The 16,331-nt window shown below is 40.7% G+C and overlaps 1 protein-coding gene across 2 annotated transcripts in view; it reads left to right on the forward strand.

Moving 5' to 3' along the window:
• Positions 1 to 16,331, forward strand: part of LOC121575089 (collagen alpha-1(XXI) chain) — a 117,210-nt gene that overhangs the window by 53,827 nt on the left and 47,052 nt on the right. Inside the window, exons 6-10 of one of the 2 annotated variants that reach the window (XM_041887930.2) lie at positions 6,176 to 6,349; positions 6,942 to 7,019; positions 10,386 to 10,394; positions 11,007 to 11,096; positions 12,139 to 12,201. In XM_041887930.2, the coding sequence (XP_041743864.2) occupies positions 6,176 to 6,349; positions 6,942 to 7,019; positions 10,386 to 10,394; positions 11,007 to 11,096; positions 12,139 to 12,201 (414 nt within the window). The remainder of the gene's footprint in view (positions 1 to 6,175; positions 6,350 to 6,941; positions 7,020 to 10,385; positions 10,395 to 11,006; positions 11,097 to 12,138; positions 12,202 to 16,331) is intronic. The other variant, XM_041887939.2, reaches the window with a different exon arrangement.

Consider the following 16,331-nt stretch of genomic DNA (forward strand, 5'->3'; position numbering starts at 1 on the left):
TGAGGAACTCTCCAAGGGAACCTGGAGGGCGATAGATGACAAGGATATTAAGCTTAAATGGGCTAGTGACTGTGACAGCATGGAATTCAAATGAGGAGATAGACAGATGGGTCAGGGGAAAAATTGAGAATGTCCACTTGGGAGAGATGAGGATTCCTGTGCCACCACCCCGCTGACCAGATGCTCTCGGGGTATGCGAGAACACATGGTCAGACGAGGAGAGAGCAGCAGGAATAGCAGTGTTTTCAGTGGTAATCCATGTTTCCGTCAGCGCCAAGAAGTCGAGGGACTGGAGGGTAGCATAGGCTGAGATGAACTCTGCCTTGTTGGCAGCAGAACGGCAGTTCCAGAGGCTGCCTGAGACCTGGAACTCCACGTGGGAGGTGCGTGCAGGGACCACCAGGTTAGAGAGGCAGCAGCCACGCGGTGTGAGGCGTTTGTGTAGCCTGTGCGGAGAGGAGAGAACAGGGATAGGCAGAGGCATAGTTGACAGGCTGCAGCAGATGGCTACAATAATGCAGAGGAGATCGGAATGAAATGAACTAAACATCTGGGAAAGGAGAGAGCGGGGCCTCCCCTCACCACAACCCCCAAATATAACTCTCCCAACTTCCACCTCAGAAACTATAATTGTTGTAAACTACAGCGGTTCAATGTTTTCTAGGAATAGACTAACTTAGTTTATTCAGCTAGCTAACTAGGTGCAGTATTATTCCGTGAAAATCGTCCGGGCACCTCGTCATAAGACGCCACAGCCAGCTAGCATGCCGGCCACAACAAACCACCAGTGTATCAACACGCAAGCAGATCGTTCGTGTCCGTGTCTAACGTTGTGGGTTAGTCCCGACAGCTTGAGCGAGTCCGTCGTCAACTTATTCAGCCAGTTAGTTAGCTAGAATAGTTAGCAAACTAGCTAGCCATTGCTTTCAGACAAAGAAGAACCCCTCCTTTCACGGCACGAACACACAGAGAGAGCCAAACTAACGTTAACTAGTCACCCATGTCCCAAATTCCTTGAACGACTCGGGCTATCAATATGTAAAAAAAAAATTTAGGTTATGACTTACCCCTAGCAGCTACTGTTAGCTAGCCAAGTGCAAAGCTAGCCACTGAATTGACTCAGCCAGTTCGCGTCTGTTCGCTCGGTCGTTCCAGCTATTGTTTACTAGTAGCTATCCAGGTAGCAACAAGCTAGCTAAATTTCAAGCACAGTAGCCACTTGCTACCTAACGTTAACGGTTCAGACAATGAGGTTAGAAAACAGCTGAATGGTAGGCAATTATTGTATGTAATTATTGTAGGCAGCCAGCTGGCGTAATTACAGGCACTTTCAGGCGTGAAATAACTATACCGTTGCTAATAGCTACTCGCCAGCTAGTCCAGGTGGTGGGTTAGCTAGCTAGCTTCGTGCTACACCCGGCACAGCCGAATACAATACTAACCTACAATAATTACATACAACAACCCACGATAACTACCTACAATACCTAACTACAATCTAAATACATAGTTTAAGCCTTACTCGACAAAGCCCAAGCTATGTATAAAGCCAAGCTTCCCCGACGCCAAGCTTACCCGACGACCTCCTCCTTCGACGACCTCCTCATATAAAATTCGACATACTCTAGCCTTGTATAAAATGCATTATGAAAGAAATGGTGTAATGTACACGAAAAAGTGGAGCCTTGTACTAAATGCATTATGAAGAAAATTGTACAATGTAGGCTCCACGAAATATGAAATGCGTTATGAAGAAAATCGTATAGGCCTACTGTTGCCTATATGAAAAAAGGGCCTTTCTGACTACAAGTGCACCAGTATCCCAAAGTATTAAGTGAAAACAAGCATTGAAAACAGTATTGGCATTGATAAATAAATAAACTACGTAAGGCTATTATTATATTATAATTATTTCGGTGACAACCTGGTTGATTAACAATATTGGGTTGTTAACACGTTTGTTTTTTACATAAATAAATGTGGGCTACAAAAAAAAGGCAGTGTAGAACACCATTGCCCATCATGCATTGCTCTAATAACTTTCAAATGATTATTTTTTTGAAGTTTGCCCCCCAAAATGTATTTTCCTATGAACGAAGTCACACAAAAATGTGTATTTTCCTGTGAATTAAGTCGTACAAAAATGTGTGTCTTTTCCCAAGAATTAAGCCACACAAAAACGCACAAAATCTGCTGAAATACTTTTTGTACATTTTTGCACGAATTGTGTTGCCTGAGCTGAGAGTCTTGGATTCCTTAAATTCTGACCACCATATGGATTAGTGATTTTAACAAAAAAGAAAACTGATGTACTAAAGCTGAGGCTTTACTGCGCTCTGTGTCTTTGTTCCATGTGAAGTTCTTTATTCTTTGTTTCTTAAATGATTGCACAACAATAATTAAAATAGCCATTGTACTCAATAGTTGCCAAGTTGTTAGATTTTCCTAGTCCTTTGTTGACCTTTGTACAGTGGTGTAGTGGTACCTGGAGAAGTGGGTATACTCTAATTTTCCTATAGTATTTTATGAGTTTCCCTATAGTTTTTTCAGGTTTTCACTCTCAAAATAAAATAAAAACAAGAAAAAATGTGGATGTTCTAAGTCCACAACGATGCTTAAACCACATCAGGAGACAATGTTTGAGTCAAAAGATATACATATATTTTTAGTTGCCCTTTAATTCAACTGCGCACCTAGTAAGAGACCATTTTGGCTAACGGTGTTTCTGTACTGTACAATGTAGGCCTACAGCAGGGTTCTTCAATTCCGGTCCTAGAGGGCCGAAACACTTCTGTTTTTTATTTCTACCTGGTAGTTAATTGCACTCACTTGGTGTCCCAGGTCTGAATTAGCCCCTGATTAGAAGGAGAGGATGAAAAACAGAGGTGTTTCGGCCCTCCAGCACCGGAATTGAAGAACCCTGGCCTACAGTGTAGGCTTCATGTGATTGCAGAGTTTGCAAAACAAATGCCCTCCACATTGATACAAATCATCATGATATCATTCTGCCAGGTAGGCCTACTTTGTAGTCAACATTTAATTGGGAAGGTTTTTTGGGAAAGCCTTTAGAAATGTTCAATCAAACAGTGCATGATGACTGAATTGTGCTTTGCAAAGATTCAACCAAGACTTTCAGACAAAACTTTTTCCATACCTGGTTTTGCCCATTGTTGCCTTAGCATTTACTGATAGATATTATAAATTGAAACGTATTTTCTACATTACCGGCTACCGATGTTGTTAAATTCTGTGAACTGCTCCATGTGTCTTGAGGTATATGAGCTGAGCGGTATTGCTGCCTGATGTTCTGCTGGAACTAGCTATGTGTGCAGGGCGAATGTGAATATATTTCACATGATTTGCGATTGTGTAGGCTACTTTGTGCATTATTTCTCTATTGTACTGAGGTGAATTAGGAATAAGTGGGACATTTTTTGCATTTGGTCTTCTGTAACCTCTTTCGACATCTATCCAACATATTAGCCCAACACATTTTTTTTAGTGATCCAATTGACATTTTAGTCATTTAGCAGACGCTCTTATCCAGATTGACTTACAATTAGTGAGTGCATACATTTTTCATACATGATACAGTTCCAAAATCCTCAAGATGTTTCCTAATCACACACACACCATTTTCCCCCCATATCATATTCACAGGCGGCATGACACACCCATTTGTGTGCACTGAGTCAAAACCATATTTTCAGTTCGGATTTGGTAGACTGGGACAGCAGGTTAGATAAACTGGGACAAAATTATAGCCTAATTGTACAATTCAATTTTGTGTGACTAGGAATAATCTGAGGATTTCAGAAATGTATCATGTGTTGGACAGTGGCGGTCGGTGCCGTTTAAGATGAGGGAGGACAAAAACTTTTTTTATGAGCATGGCCTTATTTCTATTACAGCATATTGGATGACTGTCTTTCATATTCCATTCACCCAGCTCAATGTAACATCGACAGGTTTAGGCTACTACCCATCATGAGCTTGCTACAACCAATCCTATAAATGAAAGTTTACAGCGTAGGTGCACAGGTCAAGAGAAAATGTTGAGTAGACAGTGACACATTCAATACCGCCTCGCACACTCTTGCCTGCATCTAGCTGATCTAGGATGTAATCATTAGTCCAACAGTTGCAAACGAGAGTTTCTATTGGACAAATTCAGGTATGTTTATCCCCGTTTAGTTCCGTTTGCTTCCGTTTGCTTCCATTTAAAAAACATTTCTCAACAGAATCGTCGGAATGAATACACCCCTGATCACACACAAACACAGTTCACTTTCATAACAGCCACATACAAACAGCATGGTCACTTTTCTCGTTGTATAATTTCTTCTCGCATCTACGTGCACAACACATCAGCTGTCTGAAAAACCTTTCCAAACCAAACCTTCATATCATAACCGCTAACCACTAGAGCTGTTGCCAGAGAATTGAATGTTCATTTCTCTACCATAAGCCACCTCCAATGTCGTTTTAGAGAATTTGGCAGTACGTCCAACCAGCCTCAGAACCGCAGACTACGTGTATGGCGTCTTGTGGGTGAGCGGTTTGCTGATGTCAACGGTGGGGTTATGGTATGGGCAGGCATAAACTACGGACAACAAACACAATTGCATTTTAACGATGGCAATTTGAATGCACAGAGATACTGTGCCATTCATCCACCACCATCACCTCATATTTCAGCATGACAATGCATGGCCCCATGTTGCAAGGATCTGTATACAATTCCTGGAAGTTGAAAATGTCCCAGTTCTTCCAAGGCCTTCATACTCATCACACATATCACCCATTGAGCATGTTTGGGATGCTCTGGATCGACGTGTACGACAGCATGTTCCAGTTTCCGGCAGTATCCATAAACTTCGCACAGCCATTGAAGAGGAATGGGACAATATTCCAAAGGCCACAATCAACAGCCTGATCAACTCTATGCGAAGGAGATGTGTCGTGCTCCATGAGGCAAATTATGGTCAATTACTTGTTTTCTGAACCATGTCCCTACCTTTTTTTTAAGGTATCTGTGACTAACAGATGCATATCTGTATTTTCAGTCATGTGAAATCCATAGATTAGCACCTAATTAATCTATTTCAATTGACTGATTTCCTTATATGAAATGTAACTCAGTAAAATCTTTGAAATTGTTGCATGTTGCATTTATATTTTTGTTCAGTATATTTAGTATAGTTTTATCTAAAAAGCAGAACTTTTTAAATGTTTCACTATTTAAAAAAGAAAATCAAACTCACTGAGGAGGATGGTCCTCCCTTTTTCCTCTGAGGGATGGGCTGATATGTTGGATAGATGTCTGAAGAGGTTACAGAAGATGGAAATGCAAACAGTCCCACTTTTTCTGAATTCACTCAAATAACAGTACTAATAACAGTACTACAAGAAAAAAATAACAGGATATAGTACTACAAGAACCAGAGCCCTGCCTAACCTAAGTACAGGGGATCCCTAATGTAAACTGGATCTCTTTCCTCCATTGCAAAAGCCTATAAGACTGTCCCACTTTAGTTACTCCATGCTGTCCTACTTTAGCTAGCTATGGTTGGTAAAGTGGGACAACAACAAAATGTAAACATAATATTGGCAACTTTTCTAAATGTATTTTGATGCACCAGTACATAGTATGCACATTTACATCACAATTTGGCACAGTACATTATTTATGACAGTTTTATAACCTTAACATCAAAACAGAAAAAAAAGCAATGTCACTGATCTTACCGTTTGCTTCGCGGGGTGAGCTTCCTGTTTGAAGCTTGCTCCGCCCCCCTCTATGATGTCACACAAATTAAGTGATGTGATTTTGATCATCTGGTTTCTCTGCAAGGGCTTAGTAACAATAGTTTAGATTTTCTCATGTCAGACCAATAAATAAACGGTTCAGGATTAAGCTGTCCCAGTTTATATAATGTCCCATTCTTTCTGAATTCACCCTACATGATTGTTACATAATTGAAACAGCGTAGGCCTATTATACTATAATATTTTGATACGCATCAGTGGGGATTAAGATGCAAGAAGTGAGTAGGCCTATACGCAAAGCCCACTGAAAAAAAGTGGGTATACAACGTATTCCTGCGTATAGCCCCCACTACACCTCTGCCTTTGTATACATAATAATTCCTTATCCTCTTTTTTGGTCAAATAGAAACTATTTGATGAGAACTGGCACCAGTTTAGGCTACTGGTCACTGAGCAGGATGTTATCCTGTATGTTGATGACCTGGAAATTGAAACCCTGCCGTTGGAACCTCCTGTTGGTATCTTCATTAATGGAAAGACCCAGATCGGAAAGTATGTCAGCAAAGAGACAACTGTACCAGTAAGTTTATCCAGAGACCATTTTCAGAACCAATAACCTGCGTTCGTGCCTCTTTGAGCAAGACGACTGTTTATATTGGATCACATTTGAACAGCTACCGGTTGAACTGTTTAACAGTAGGATGTCAAGAGTCAAGAGTCTGCATTGTCCTCTGAAACATACTGACCTTAAATTAGAAAATCTTGGCATGAAAATCCTCTCTGTCCTCTACGTCTTATTTAGTCTTTGCTTTATTTGGCCATGTTGATAATTGGTGTGCCAAACATGCTCAACCTGCAATCAATCATAATGATGTTGTGTTTTAATTTGTTTGACATGATCTATCTTACAGTATTAAAACCACTTTTGGCTAAGCTAATTTGAGACGTGCAACCAGAATGCTGCTGGATTTGTTTTTAAACCCATAAAACTATCGTAAATATAATGAAGGTGTCGCTTAAGTCTAAAGAAATAACTTCCTTGTACGGTGATGATACAGACTTATGACTTATGACGCATTAATCATTAGAAAACTGTTAGCAAGATAAAGTAGCCTTTGCTAGGGATTAAATGCTTTTCCCCCAAACTCATGGATAATTCCTATCTTTAACAGTTTGAGATCATGAAACTCAGGATCTACTGTGACCCCGAGCAGAACAACCGTGAGACTGCCTGTGAAATACCTGGAGTTGTGAGTACAAACACCTGTTTGGATCTGTGCTTGTAGTACATGTGCCACATTAAAACCAAGCTCTATTTTTTAAGGGATCACATATTTTCTTGATCTGTTCTTGATCACAATGCACCACTATATGCCACCATACCACCAGGACTCAGTATGGGAAAATTGGTGGCCCCCCCAGAAATTATGTTATCTAATAGGTCGTCTCTGAATATATTTGTATATAAATTATTTTTTTACCAAGATGTGCACCGACAGCAAGACTCAATATCACTGGAGAAAGCATCCGAGCGAGCGAAACACCGCCCCTCTGTCTTAGTATGTGTAGCCCATGTATCTGATGATGTCTGGACAAAAATAGTATGACATCACTCTGGATAGATATGAAGGAGAAATCATGTTATACGTACAGTGGGGAAAAAAAGTATTTAGTCAGCCACCAATTGTGCAAGTTCTCCCACTTAAAAAGATGAGAGAGGCCTGTAATTTTCATCATAGGTACACGTCAACTATGACAGACAAATGAGGAAAAAAATCCAGAAAATCACATTGTAGGATTTTTAATGAATTTATTTGCTAATTATGGTGGAAAATAAGTATTTGGTCAATAACAAAAGTTTCTCAATACTTTGTTATATACCCTTTGTTGGCAATGACACAGGTCAAACGTTTTCTGTAAGTCTTCACAAGGTTTTCACACACTGTTGCTGGTATTTTGGCCCATTCCTCCATGCAGATCTCCTCTAGAGCAATGATGTTTTGGGGCTGTCACTGGGCAACACAGACTTTCAACTCCCTCCAAAGATTTTCTATGGGGTTGAGATCTGGAGACTGGCTAGGCCACTCCAGGACCTTGAAATGCTTCTTACGAAGCCACTCCTTCGTTGCCCGGGCGGTGTGTTTGGGATCATTGTCATGCTGAAAGACCCAGCCACGTTTCATCTTCAATGCCCTTGCTGATGGAAGGAGGTTTTCACTCAAAATCTCACGATACATGGCCCCATTCATTCTTTCCTTTACACGGATCAGTCGTCCCTGGTCCCTTTGCAGAAAAACAGCCCCAAAGCATGATGTTTCCACCCCCATGCTTCACAGTAGGTATGGTGTTCTTTGGATGCAACTCAGCATTCTTTGTCCTCCAAACACGACGAGTTGAGTTTTTACCAAAAAGTTATATTTTGGTTTCATCTGACCATATGACATTCTCCCAATCCTCTTCTGGATCATCCAAATGCACTCTAGCAAACTTCAGACGGGCCTGGACATGTACTGGCTTAAGCAGGGGGGATTTGAGTCCCTGGCGGCGTAGTGTGTTACTGATGGTAGGCTTTGTTACTTTGGTCCCAGCTCTCTGCAGGTCATTCACTAGGTTCCCCCGTGTGGTTCTGGGATTTTTGCTCACCGTTCTTGTGATCATTTTGACCCCACGGGGTGAGATCTTGCGTGGAGCCCCAGATCGAGGGAGATTATCAGTGGTCTTGTATGTCTTCCATTTCCTAATAATTGCTCCCACAGTTGATTTCTTCAAAACAAGCTGCTTACCTATTGCAGATTCAGTCTTCCCAGCCTGGTGCAGGTCTACAATTTTGTTTCTGGTGTTCTTTGACAGCTCTTTGGTCTTGGCCATAGTGGAGTTTGGAGTGTGACTGTTTGAGGTTGTGGACAGGTGTCTTTTATACTGATAACAAGTTCAAACAGGTGCCATTAATACAGGTAACGAGTGGAGGACAGAGGAGCCTCTTAAAGAAGAAGTTACAGGTCTGTGAGAGCCAGAAATCTTGCTTGTTTGTAGGTGACCAAATACTTATTTTCCACCATAATTTGCAAATAAATTCATAAAAAATCCTACAATGTGATTTTCTGGATTTTTTTTCCTCATTTTGTCTGTCATAGTTGACGTGTACCTATGATGAAAATTACAGGCCTCTCTCATCTTTTTAAGTGGGAGAACTTGCACAATTGGTGGCTGACTAAATACTTTTTTTCCCCACTGTATGTTTCTTTTTTATTGATATAAAAACAAAGAGAGTCGCACACTCTATGTATAAACTCCCAGTAATTTTTTGGGTAAACCACCAACGTTTCGGCATCACTGTGCCTTCTTCTTTTATTGTTAACATTTTGGGGAAAGCCTGGCACCCATGAATATAGGTACAGGGTTCTGGATCCTGTTATTATTATTATTATTATTATTATTAATATACGCCACTTTGTATGCTGAATGTCATAACACTTATGGAGTTTGTGATAGATATCCCTTTCCATTCAAATGGCGGGTACACAGTGCACTGTTCAGATGTTGGACTTATTTTGGAGTAGATGAACATGCTCATGTACCCTACTTAACCTACTTTTTTAATTGATTTGTTTAAAAATCAGATGAAAACATCATGACTGGTTGTGTTCATGACACATTAAAAGGTAATAGATTTTTACAGTTAAATTACGTCTTTACTATAAAGCCCATAACACATTTTTGATTTTAGTAGGTCCTTAAAAAAATTGAGCCCCCCTTGAAAGTAGCGGTATAATTCGCACTCTGGATGCCAATTACAAGTGAATTTACTGCTGTATGCTAATACCCTTATATAAAATCTTACCTTGAATGCAAACACTGTAACAAAACTTTTGGAATTGATTTATGATTTATTTGAACAGGGAAATGTACCAAACCTAAGCTGAAGCATTTCATGTGTTGAACCATCATAAATATATGGAAAAAAAATCCACCTTGGATCGATTAAGGTTCAAAATGTTATGGCCCCCCTAAACTGGGTCTGTGCCCCACCTTGGCCACCCCATTCAAAATGTTTATTTTGAAATCTGATGACATTTGTCAAAAAGTTACTTTCTTATTTTTCCTCTATCAGTTGTGCATTGAAGCATATGGTACCAGGAATATGATTCACCATTATATTACCTTTGTTTTATAGATTGTTACATGTATCACTTGTCTTTTGCTTCATCCTGCTTTCTGTGTGCTGTGGTGGAGCGCCTTTACCTCTGCTTACCTCATGCACATTGCTCTCCCTGTTATTTTACTGTCTGACGGCAATTCTGTTTGTGAAGCAGTGGCCAAATGCTCCACTGGCTTGGCTATTGCTTTCACTACTAACCCACAATGCCAGACCATTGTTTTGCATCTGTGGTTTCTGGATTTCATTTTGGAAGAAACAAAGAGATAGAGCGACGCACTGAAAATACACCTCCGCATGCCAACATATCTCTCTCTTTCTGTCTCTCCCGGCATGACTTCCAACGCTTAATTTACCTTAAATTCAACCAGTGTTATTGTCTTAATGGATTAGCAAATTAGTGTGAGATTACAGGTTGTCAGGCGCTTCCATTACATAATCTTGCTCCTTTTATTTCCAGGACGGAGAGGTATGTATTTTGGCTGATGGCTTTGCTTTATTACAAAGTAACCCCTAGTTTCATTTTCATCGCTAGAGGTAAGACTGTATTTTATTGCATGGTCTTTTGCAGTAACACTTTACTTTAAGTTGCCCTTATACCTATGTAACTACACAGGAATAATTGTAGTTACAAAGTAACTGCTTTGTAATCACATGGTAATAGCGTTTAGGGACACTTTACATTAGGTTTCACATACTTGTAGTTACATGGAATGTTATGGATTTCAGGGTAAGTGAGTCCAAGCTAATATTGTTTGCTTGCGTCAAGCAACAATATTTGAATTAATATGCAGTCAAGGTGTTTTTGTTCTTGCTATAAACATGCAATATAGCCCCTCGTCTCTAGAATTCTGTTTACTAAGACATTTTGCTGGAAGTGTCTGCTGTGTCAATGCTACTGGGCTGCTAAATGCTAAATGATACGGCTGCTAAGAGACATGAACTGAATGCACTCTCTTGGCTTCAGTTGTCTGAGAATGTCTGTTAGCAGGAAATCAGACATAATATTGATTAATAGTATAGCTTAGTGAAAGCTATGTAAAGTGTCATTAGTAAATGGTGTGTTTCTTGTTTATTCCAGTGCTCCAACGGCCCTGGTGATATCGACGTGGACCCCACTCCAGAACCCTGTACCTGTGCTCCCGGACTCCCTGGCCTTCCAGGCATGAAGGTCAGTCAGAAGGTTTACACCCATAGACTTGCCAGTTTCTAAATCCAGTGTCAACTCCTTCCATCCGGAACATGCTGCTGTGCAAATCAAATACACTTCTGAAAGCATTCCACTTTTGAACAGTTTTGTAACAAATTGTTCTGTCTCTCCGCAACTTGCATGAGAAATTCGTCCAAGACCATGTACGTACAGCCAAATAGAAAGATAAGGTTCAAGCGGATGTGGCTTTCTGCCTACAGTACATCACGTGACAGCAATGCATGTGATTGGGTTGTGGTTGGGAGATGTTATCAATAAGACCCGCCCCACTGTCCTACGTCCTTTTTGATGGAAAGAACTAAACATTGAAATAGGGACTAGTTCCAGACTGTTTGTCAAGAGAATGACTAGTTGACTAAAAGTAGAAACAGACTGGCTCCTAGGCAAAATGAAATTGACTGAAATGGGCCACAAAATAAAATGCCCTGTGACCCATTTCATTGTTCACAGAGCATGTGCCAAAGAACTATAAGATGTTAAAACTAACACTAAAACTTTGAAGTAGCCTACCTTTAAGCAATGTTACCATAGCAACAGATCCCTTTATTCTATAAGAGTGTACAAGGTTGCAGGCATGTTTGTGTTTATAAGGGCATAGTCATGCATGGGTACAAATCCTGTTTTTTAACAGGAAAATATTGCTCTTAAAGGTTTTAATGATAGATCCAAAATGCTACAAGCATGGCTTGTTCACATATGGACATTTTGGGCTGATATATTAACAGGAATTGTAATAAAGGGCATCTTGAATAAAGTAAAGCTAAACCTGTCCTGCTGAGACATGCACTTGGAAAGATGTGTTTTACTGAGTAAAGCCTTGACTTAAAGGGTATTTTCCAGGAAAGGTCAAAACCATTACTGTTTGATGCTCCTCACAAAGAACATGTTTTAAAACGACATTGAAAAACGGTTTCTGAGTAGTTCAGCGGTTTCATGAGTGGTGCACTTGCATTGTTTAAAGGTCCAAATGGTCCAGTCAATAACCTGCTGTGTTCTCTTTCAGGGGGAAGCAGGGACAATGGGAAGGCCCGGTCAAGCTGGTACTGCTGGTACTGCTGGTAAGCCTGTGAGTACTCCATCGTTTTATATTCAAACATCCACTCACTCAACAATCATTAGAATCCAACACTTTTGGAGAAAATAAATGAATCAATAATGGATGCATTGCTATATATATATATATATATATATATATATATATATATATATATATATATATATATATATATTAATATGGAATTGATCCCCCCTTTGCTGCTATAACAGCCTCCACTCTTCTGGGAAGGCTTTCCACTAGATGTTGGAACGTTGCTGTGGGGATTTGCTTCCATTCAGCCACAAGAGCATTAGTGAGGTCGGGCACTGATGTTGGGCGATTAGGCCTGGCTCGCAGTCTGCGTTCAAATTCATCTCAAAGGTGTTCGATGGGGTTGAGGTCAGGGCTCTGTGCAGGCCAGTCAAGTTCTTCCACACCAATCTCGACAAACCATTTCTGTATGGACCTTGCATTGTGCACAGGGGCATTGTCATGCTGAAACAGGAAAGGGCCTTCCCTAAACTGTTGCTTCAAAGTTGGAAGCACAGAATCGTCTAGAATGTCATTGTGATGCTGTAGCTTTAAGATTTCCCTTCACTGGAACTAAGGGGCCTAGCCTGAACCATAAAAAACAGCCCCAGACCATTATTCCTCCTCAACCAAACCTTACAGTTGGCACTATGCATTGGGGTAGGTAGCGTTCTCCTGGCATCCGCCAAACCCAGATTAGTCCGTCGGACTGCCAGATGGTGAAGTGTGATTCATCACTCCAGAGAACGCGTTTCCACTGCTCCAGAATCCAATGGCGGCAAGCTTTACACCACTCCAGCCGATGCTTGACATTACGCATGGTGAGCTTAGGCTTGTGTGCGGCTGCTCGGCCATGGAAACCCATTCAATGCAGCTCCCGACAAACAGTTATTGTGCTGACGTTGCTTCCAGAGGCAGTTTGGAACTCGGTAGTGAGTGTTGCAACCGAGGACAGATCGGCGGTCCCGTTCTGTGAGCTTGTGTGGCCTACCACTTCACGGCTGAGCTGTTGTTGCTCCTAGACGTTTTCACTTCACAATAACAGCACTTACAGTTGACCAGTGCAGCTCTAGCAGGGCAGAAATGTTACGAACTGACTTGTTGGAAAGGTGGAATCCTATGACGGTGCCACGCTGAATGTCGCTGAGCTCTTCAGTAAGGCCATTCTACTGCCAATGTTTGGCTATGGAGATTGCATGGCTGTGCTCGATTTTATACACCTGTCAGCAACGGTTGTGGCTGAAATAGCCGAATCCACTAATTTGAAGGGGTGTCCACATACTTTTGCATATATAGGGTATATCTCAGTTTATAAATTGAATGAATGCTGATTGGCTGACATACATGGTATATCAGACCATATACTACAGGTATGACAAAACATGTATTTTTACTATTCTAAATAAGTTGGTAATCAGTTTATAATAGCAATATATATATATATGGCCAATATACCACAGCTAAGGGCTGTATCCAGGCACTCCGTGTTGCGTCGTGCTTAAGAACAGCCCTTAGCCGTGGTATATTGGCTATATACCACACCCCCTCGGGCCTTATTGCTTAAGTAAAGTACAGTACTTGGCAAGAGCACTTAGCTAACTCTAAAGGCTGTTGCTTCCTACTGGGTGGCAGTAGAAAAACTTTATTACTCCTACCGGTGTGATAACTGGGCACACGAGGAGGGCCAGATGGAGACCATTCATATTTCATTTTTTGCAGGAAAGCTTTGTGTTGAAAATAATAAGTCCAGATCTACAATATCTAGACTAGATTGTAGTCAAACGTAAGTAATCATTGCTGCCACTGTTTTTTTTACATACATCTGCAGAGACTGAGAGTAGACTTTGAAATAGTGATCTGGTTGCCACTGAAGATGTTGAAACATATTGGATCTTCACCTGATTATATGTTAAGTGTTCTATAGTCAGAATATAATGATTATGAAACAGACCATGAACATAGACATTGAAGCAAGTCCTCCCTGAGATGCTCTCTAATATCAAACAGAAAGGAAAAGCGAGGAATGTGTAATTTCATTTGCAAAGGTGAATGTCGCTCTGACATACAGTAGAGTGTGTAGGTTAACGATAAAGTGCCTACATATCTTCGCTCTATGCTGGTGCATGGTTTCTTTGTGTTGGAGCAGAATTGTCTTACCAGAATTGATTGAATCGAGTGTGTTTAGATTGCTAGCTATGATGAAAACATGATGATATTACATTTGTATGAATGAAGCAAATGTTTTAGGGGGATGCATGGTCATTGTTTCCATGAAACAGTACAGTACATCGTACCTCGCAGGGGACCGTCACTGTAACAGGATAAATCTTGTAACTTGATTTAGAAGGCTGTGCGTTAGCAGTAAGATTTCATTGAAATCAGCATGAAAGGTAACAGTCTCTGTATGAATACTCACATAATAACCTTGATATTGCTTGTTTGCTTGTACCAGCTCTATTACTATCACACTGAACTTGTAGGGGCGGTTTCCCAGACACAGATTAAACCTAGTCCCGGACTAAAAAGCAATCTCAATGGAGAATCTCCATTGAAAGTTATTTTTAGGTTAGGACTAGGCTTAATCTGTGTCCGGGAAACCGCCCCGTATGTTTCAGTATTGTTCGTCCAAGTGGCATATGAATTCAATTTTGAATATCATCATTATTCAAGGTCAAGTTGTGTCATTTTCTGCCTAAACTATATCATGGATAAAAGACCCATTGTTTCAGTCATTTTTATGACTTCAATTTGTTCATTGTTTTCTGTCAATGAACTATGTATCAACTCGCTGTTCGGATGACATTTTGAAGTCATATATTTTCATTGCTTTTTCCATTAGAGGCTTTGAAATACCGTAAATTGGTCTGTGTGGGGTGTTCAACTTGCACTCAATACTGATCTCTACTGATGACTGAGGTCATGAGAAGTGTAGACCAGTTTACAATACAATATGTTCTTTGTGAACATACTGTGGCCTTTGAATACTGGCAGTGCATTGTTGAAGCAAATCTTCCTCCAAAAGTGCCATAAATTGATGAGAGAGTGTCTTTCACAAGTGTTTTGTGAAGTCATCCCTTGTAATCAGAGGAAAGATATCAGTTTATTTCAAATTCTACACTATGTAACAATGAAACCTATACATGTCATCCTACCACTGAAGTTAGGGCAGATGTTACATTTGGGGTTATTCCAAAACATGGGGGCTGTTTTATTGCATATGTTAACGTCCTTAGCAACTAAGAATCTTTGAGTTCAATAAACGTCCTCTAGTAGTTTGAGTCATTAAATAGAATTGGGCAATTATGTAGAGAATAATTATCTTATTCGGACAACCCTAACATTTTCCCCAATGAATTTGATGGCACATTTTACAGTGCCCACTTGTAGTGTAATCAAGTATGGGTGTGAAAGTGTAAAAGGCATTACAGAATTGGCACCATACCCTGTACAGTAGCCTAGTTTCCCATGGCACTAAGGGCAAAGATCCATGCAGAATTGTAACTTCACTTAGAAGTTAAGTGAAGCCCAGAAAGTTTTTTGCGTTATTACATACAGCCGGAAATAACTTTGGGATATCAGAGCTGCGGAAACTCACCAGCATTTCGACCAGAAATACAACTTTCCTGAATGGGATCCTTTCTTCGTACCCCCCAATGCGACTGAATTTATCCCAGAGGCTGCTCCAAGGCACCACCGGCGAAAAATAGGTATTCAGAGTGGACTTTTAGTCTGACTCAGGAGGCGTGCACACCCTCCACCGCTTCCGAGTATATTACTTGCTAATGTTCAGTCCCTGGACAATAAAGTAGAGGAGCTCAGGGCGAGGATCTCCTTCCAGAGAGACATCAGGGACTGTAACATACTCTGTTTCACGGAATGTGAATTGTGGTAACGTACAGGAACTCAAGTCCTTTTGTTCACCCGACCTAGAATACCTCACAATCAAATGCAGACCGCATTACCTCCTGAGAAAATTATCTTCGGTCATCGTCACAGTCGTGTATATTCCCCCTCAAGCCGATACCATGACGGCTCTCAAGGAACTACACTGGACTTTGTGCAAACTGGAAACCGCATATCCTGAGGCCGCATTTATTGTAGCTGGGGACTTTAACAAAGCAAACCTGAGA

This window comes from Coregonus clupeaformis, chromosome 1 (genome assembly GCF_020615455.1).
Source record: "Coregonus clupeaformis isolate EN_2021a chromosome 1, ASM2061545v1, whole genome shotgun sequence".
NCBI classification, from domain to species: Eukaryota; Metazoa; Chordata; class Actinopteri; order Salmoniformes; family Salmonidae; genus Coregonus; species Coregonus clupeaformis.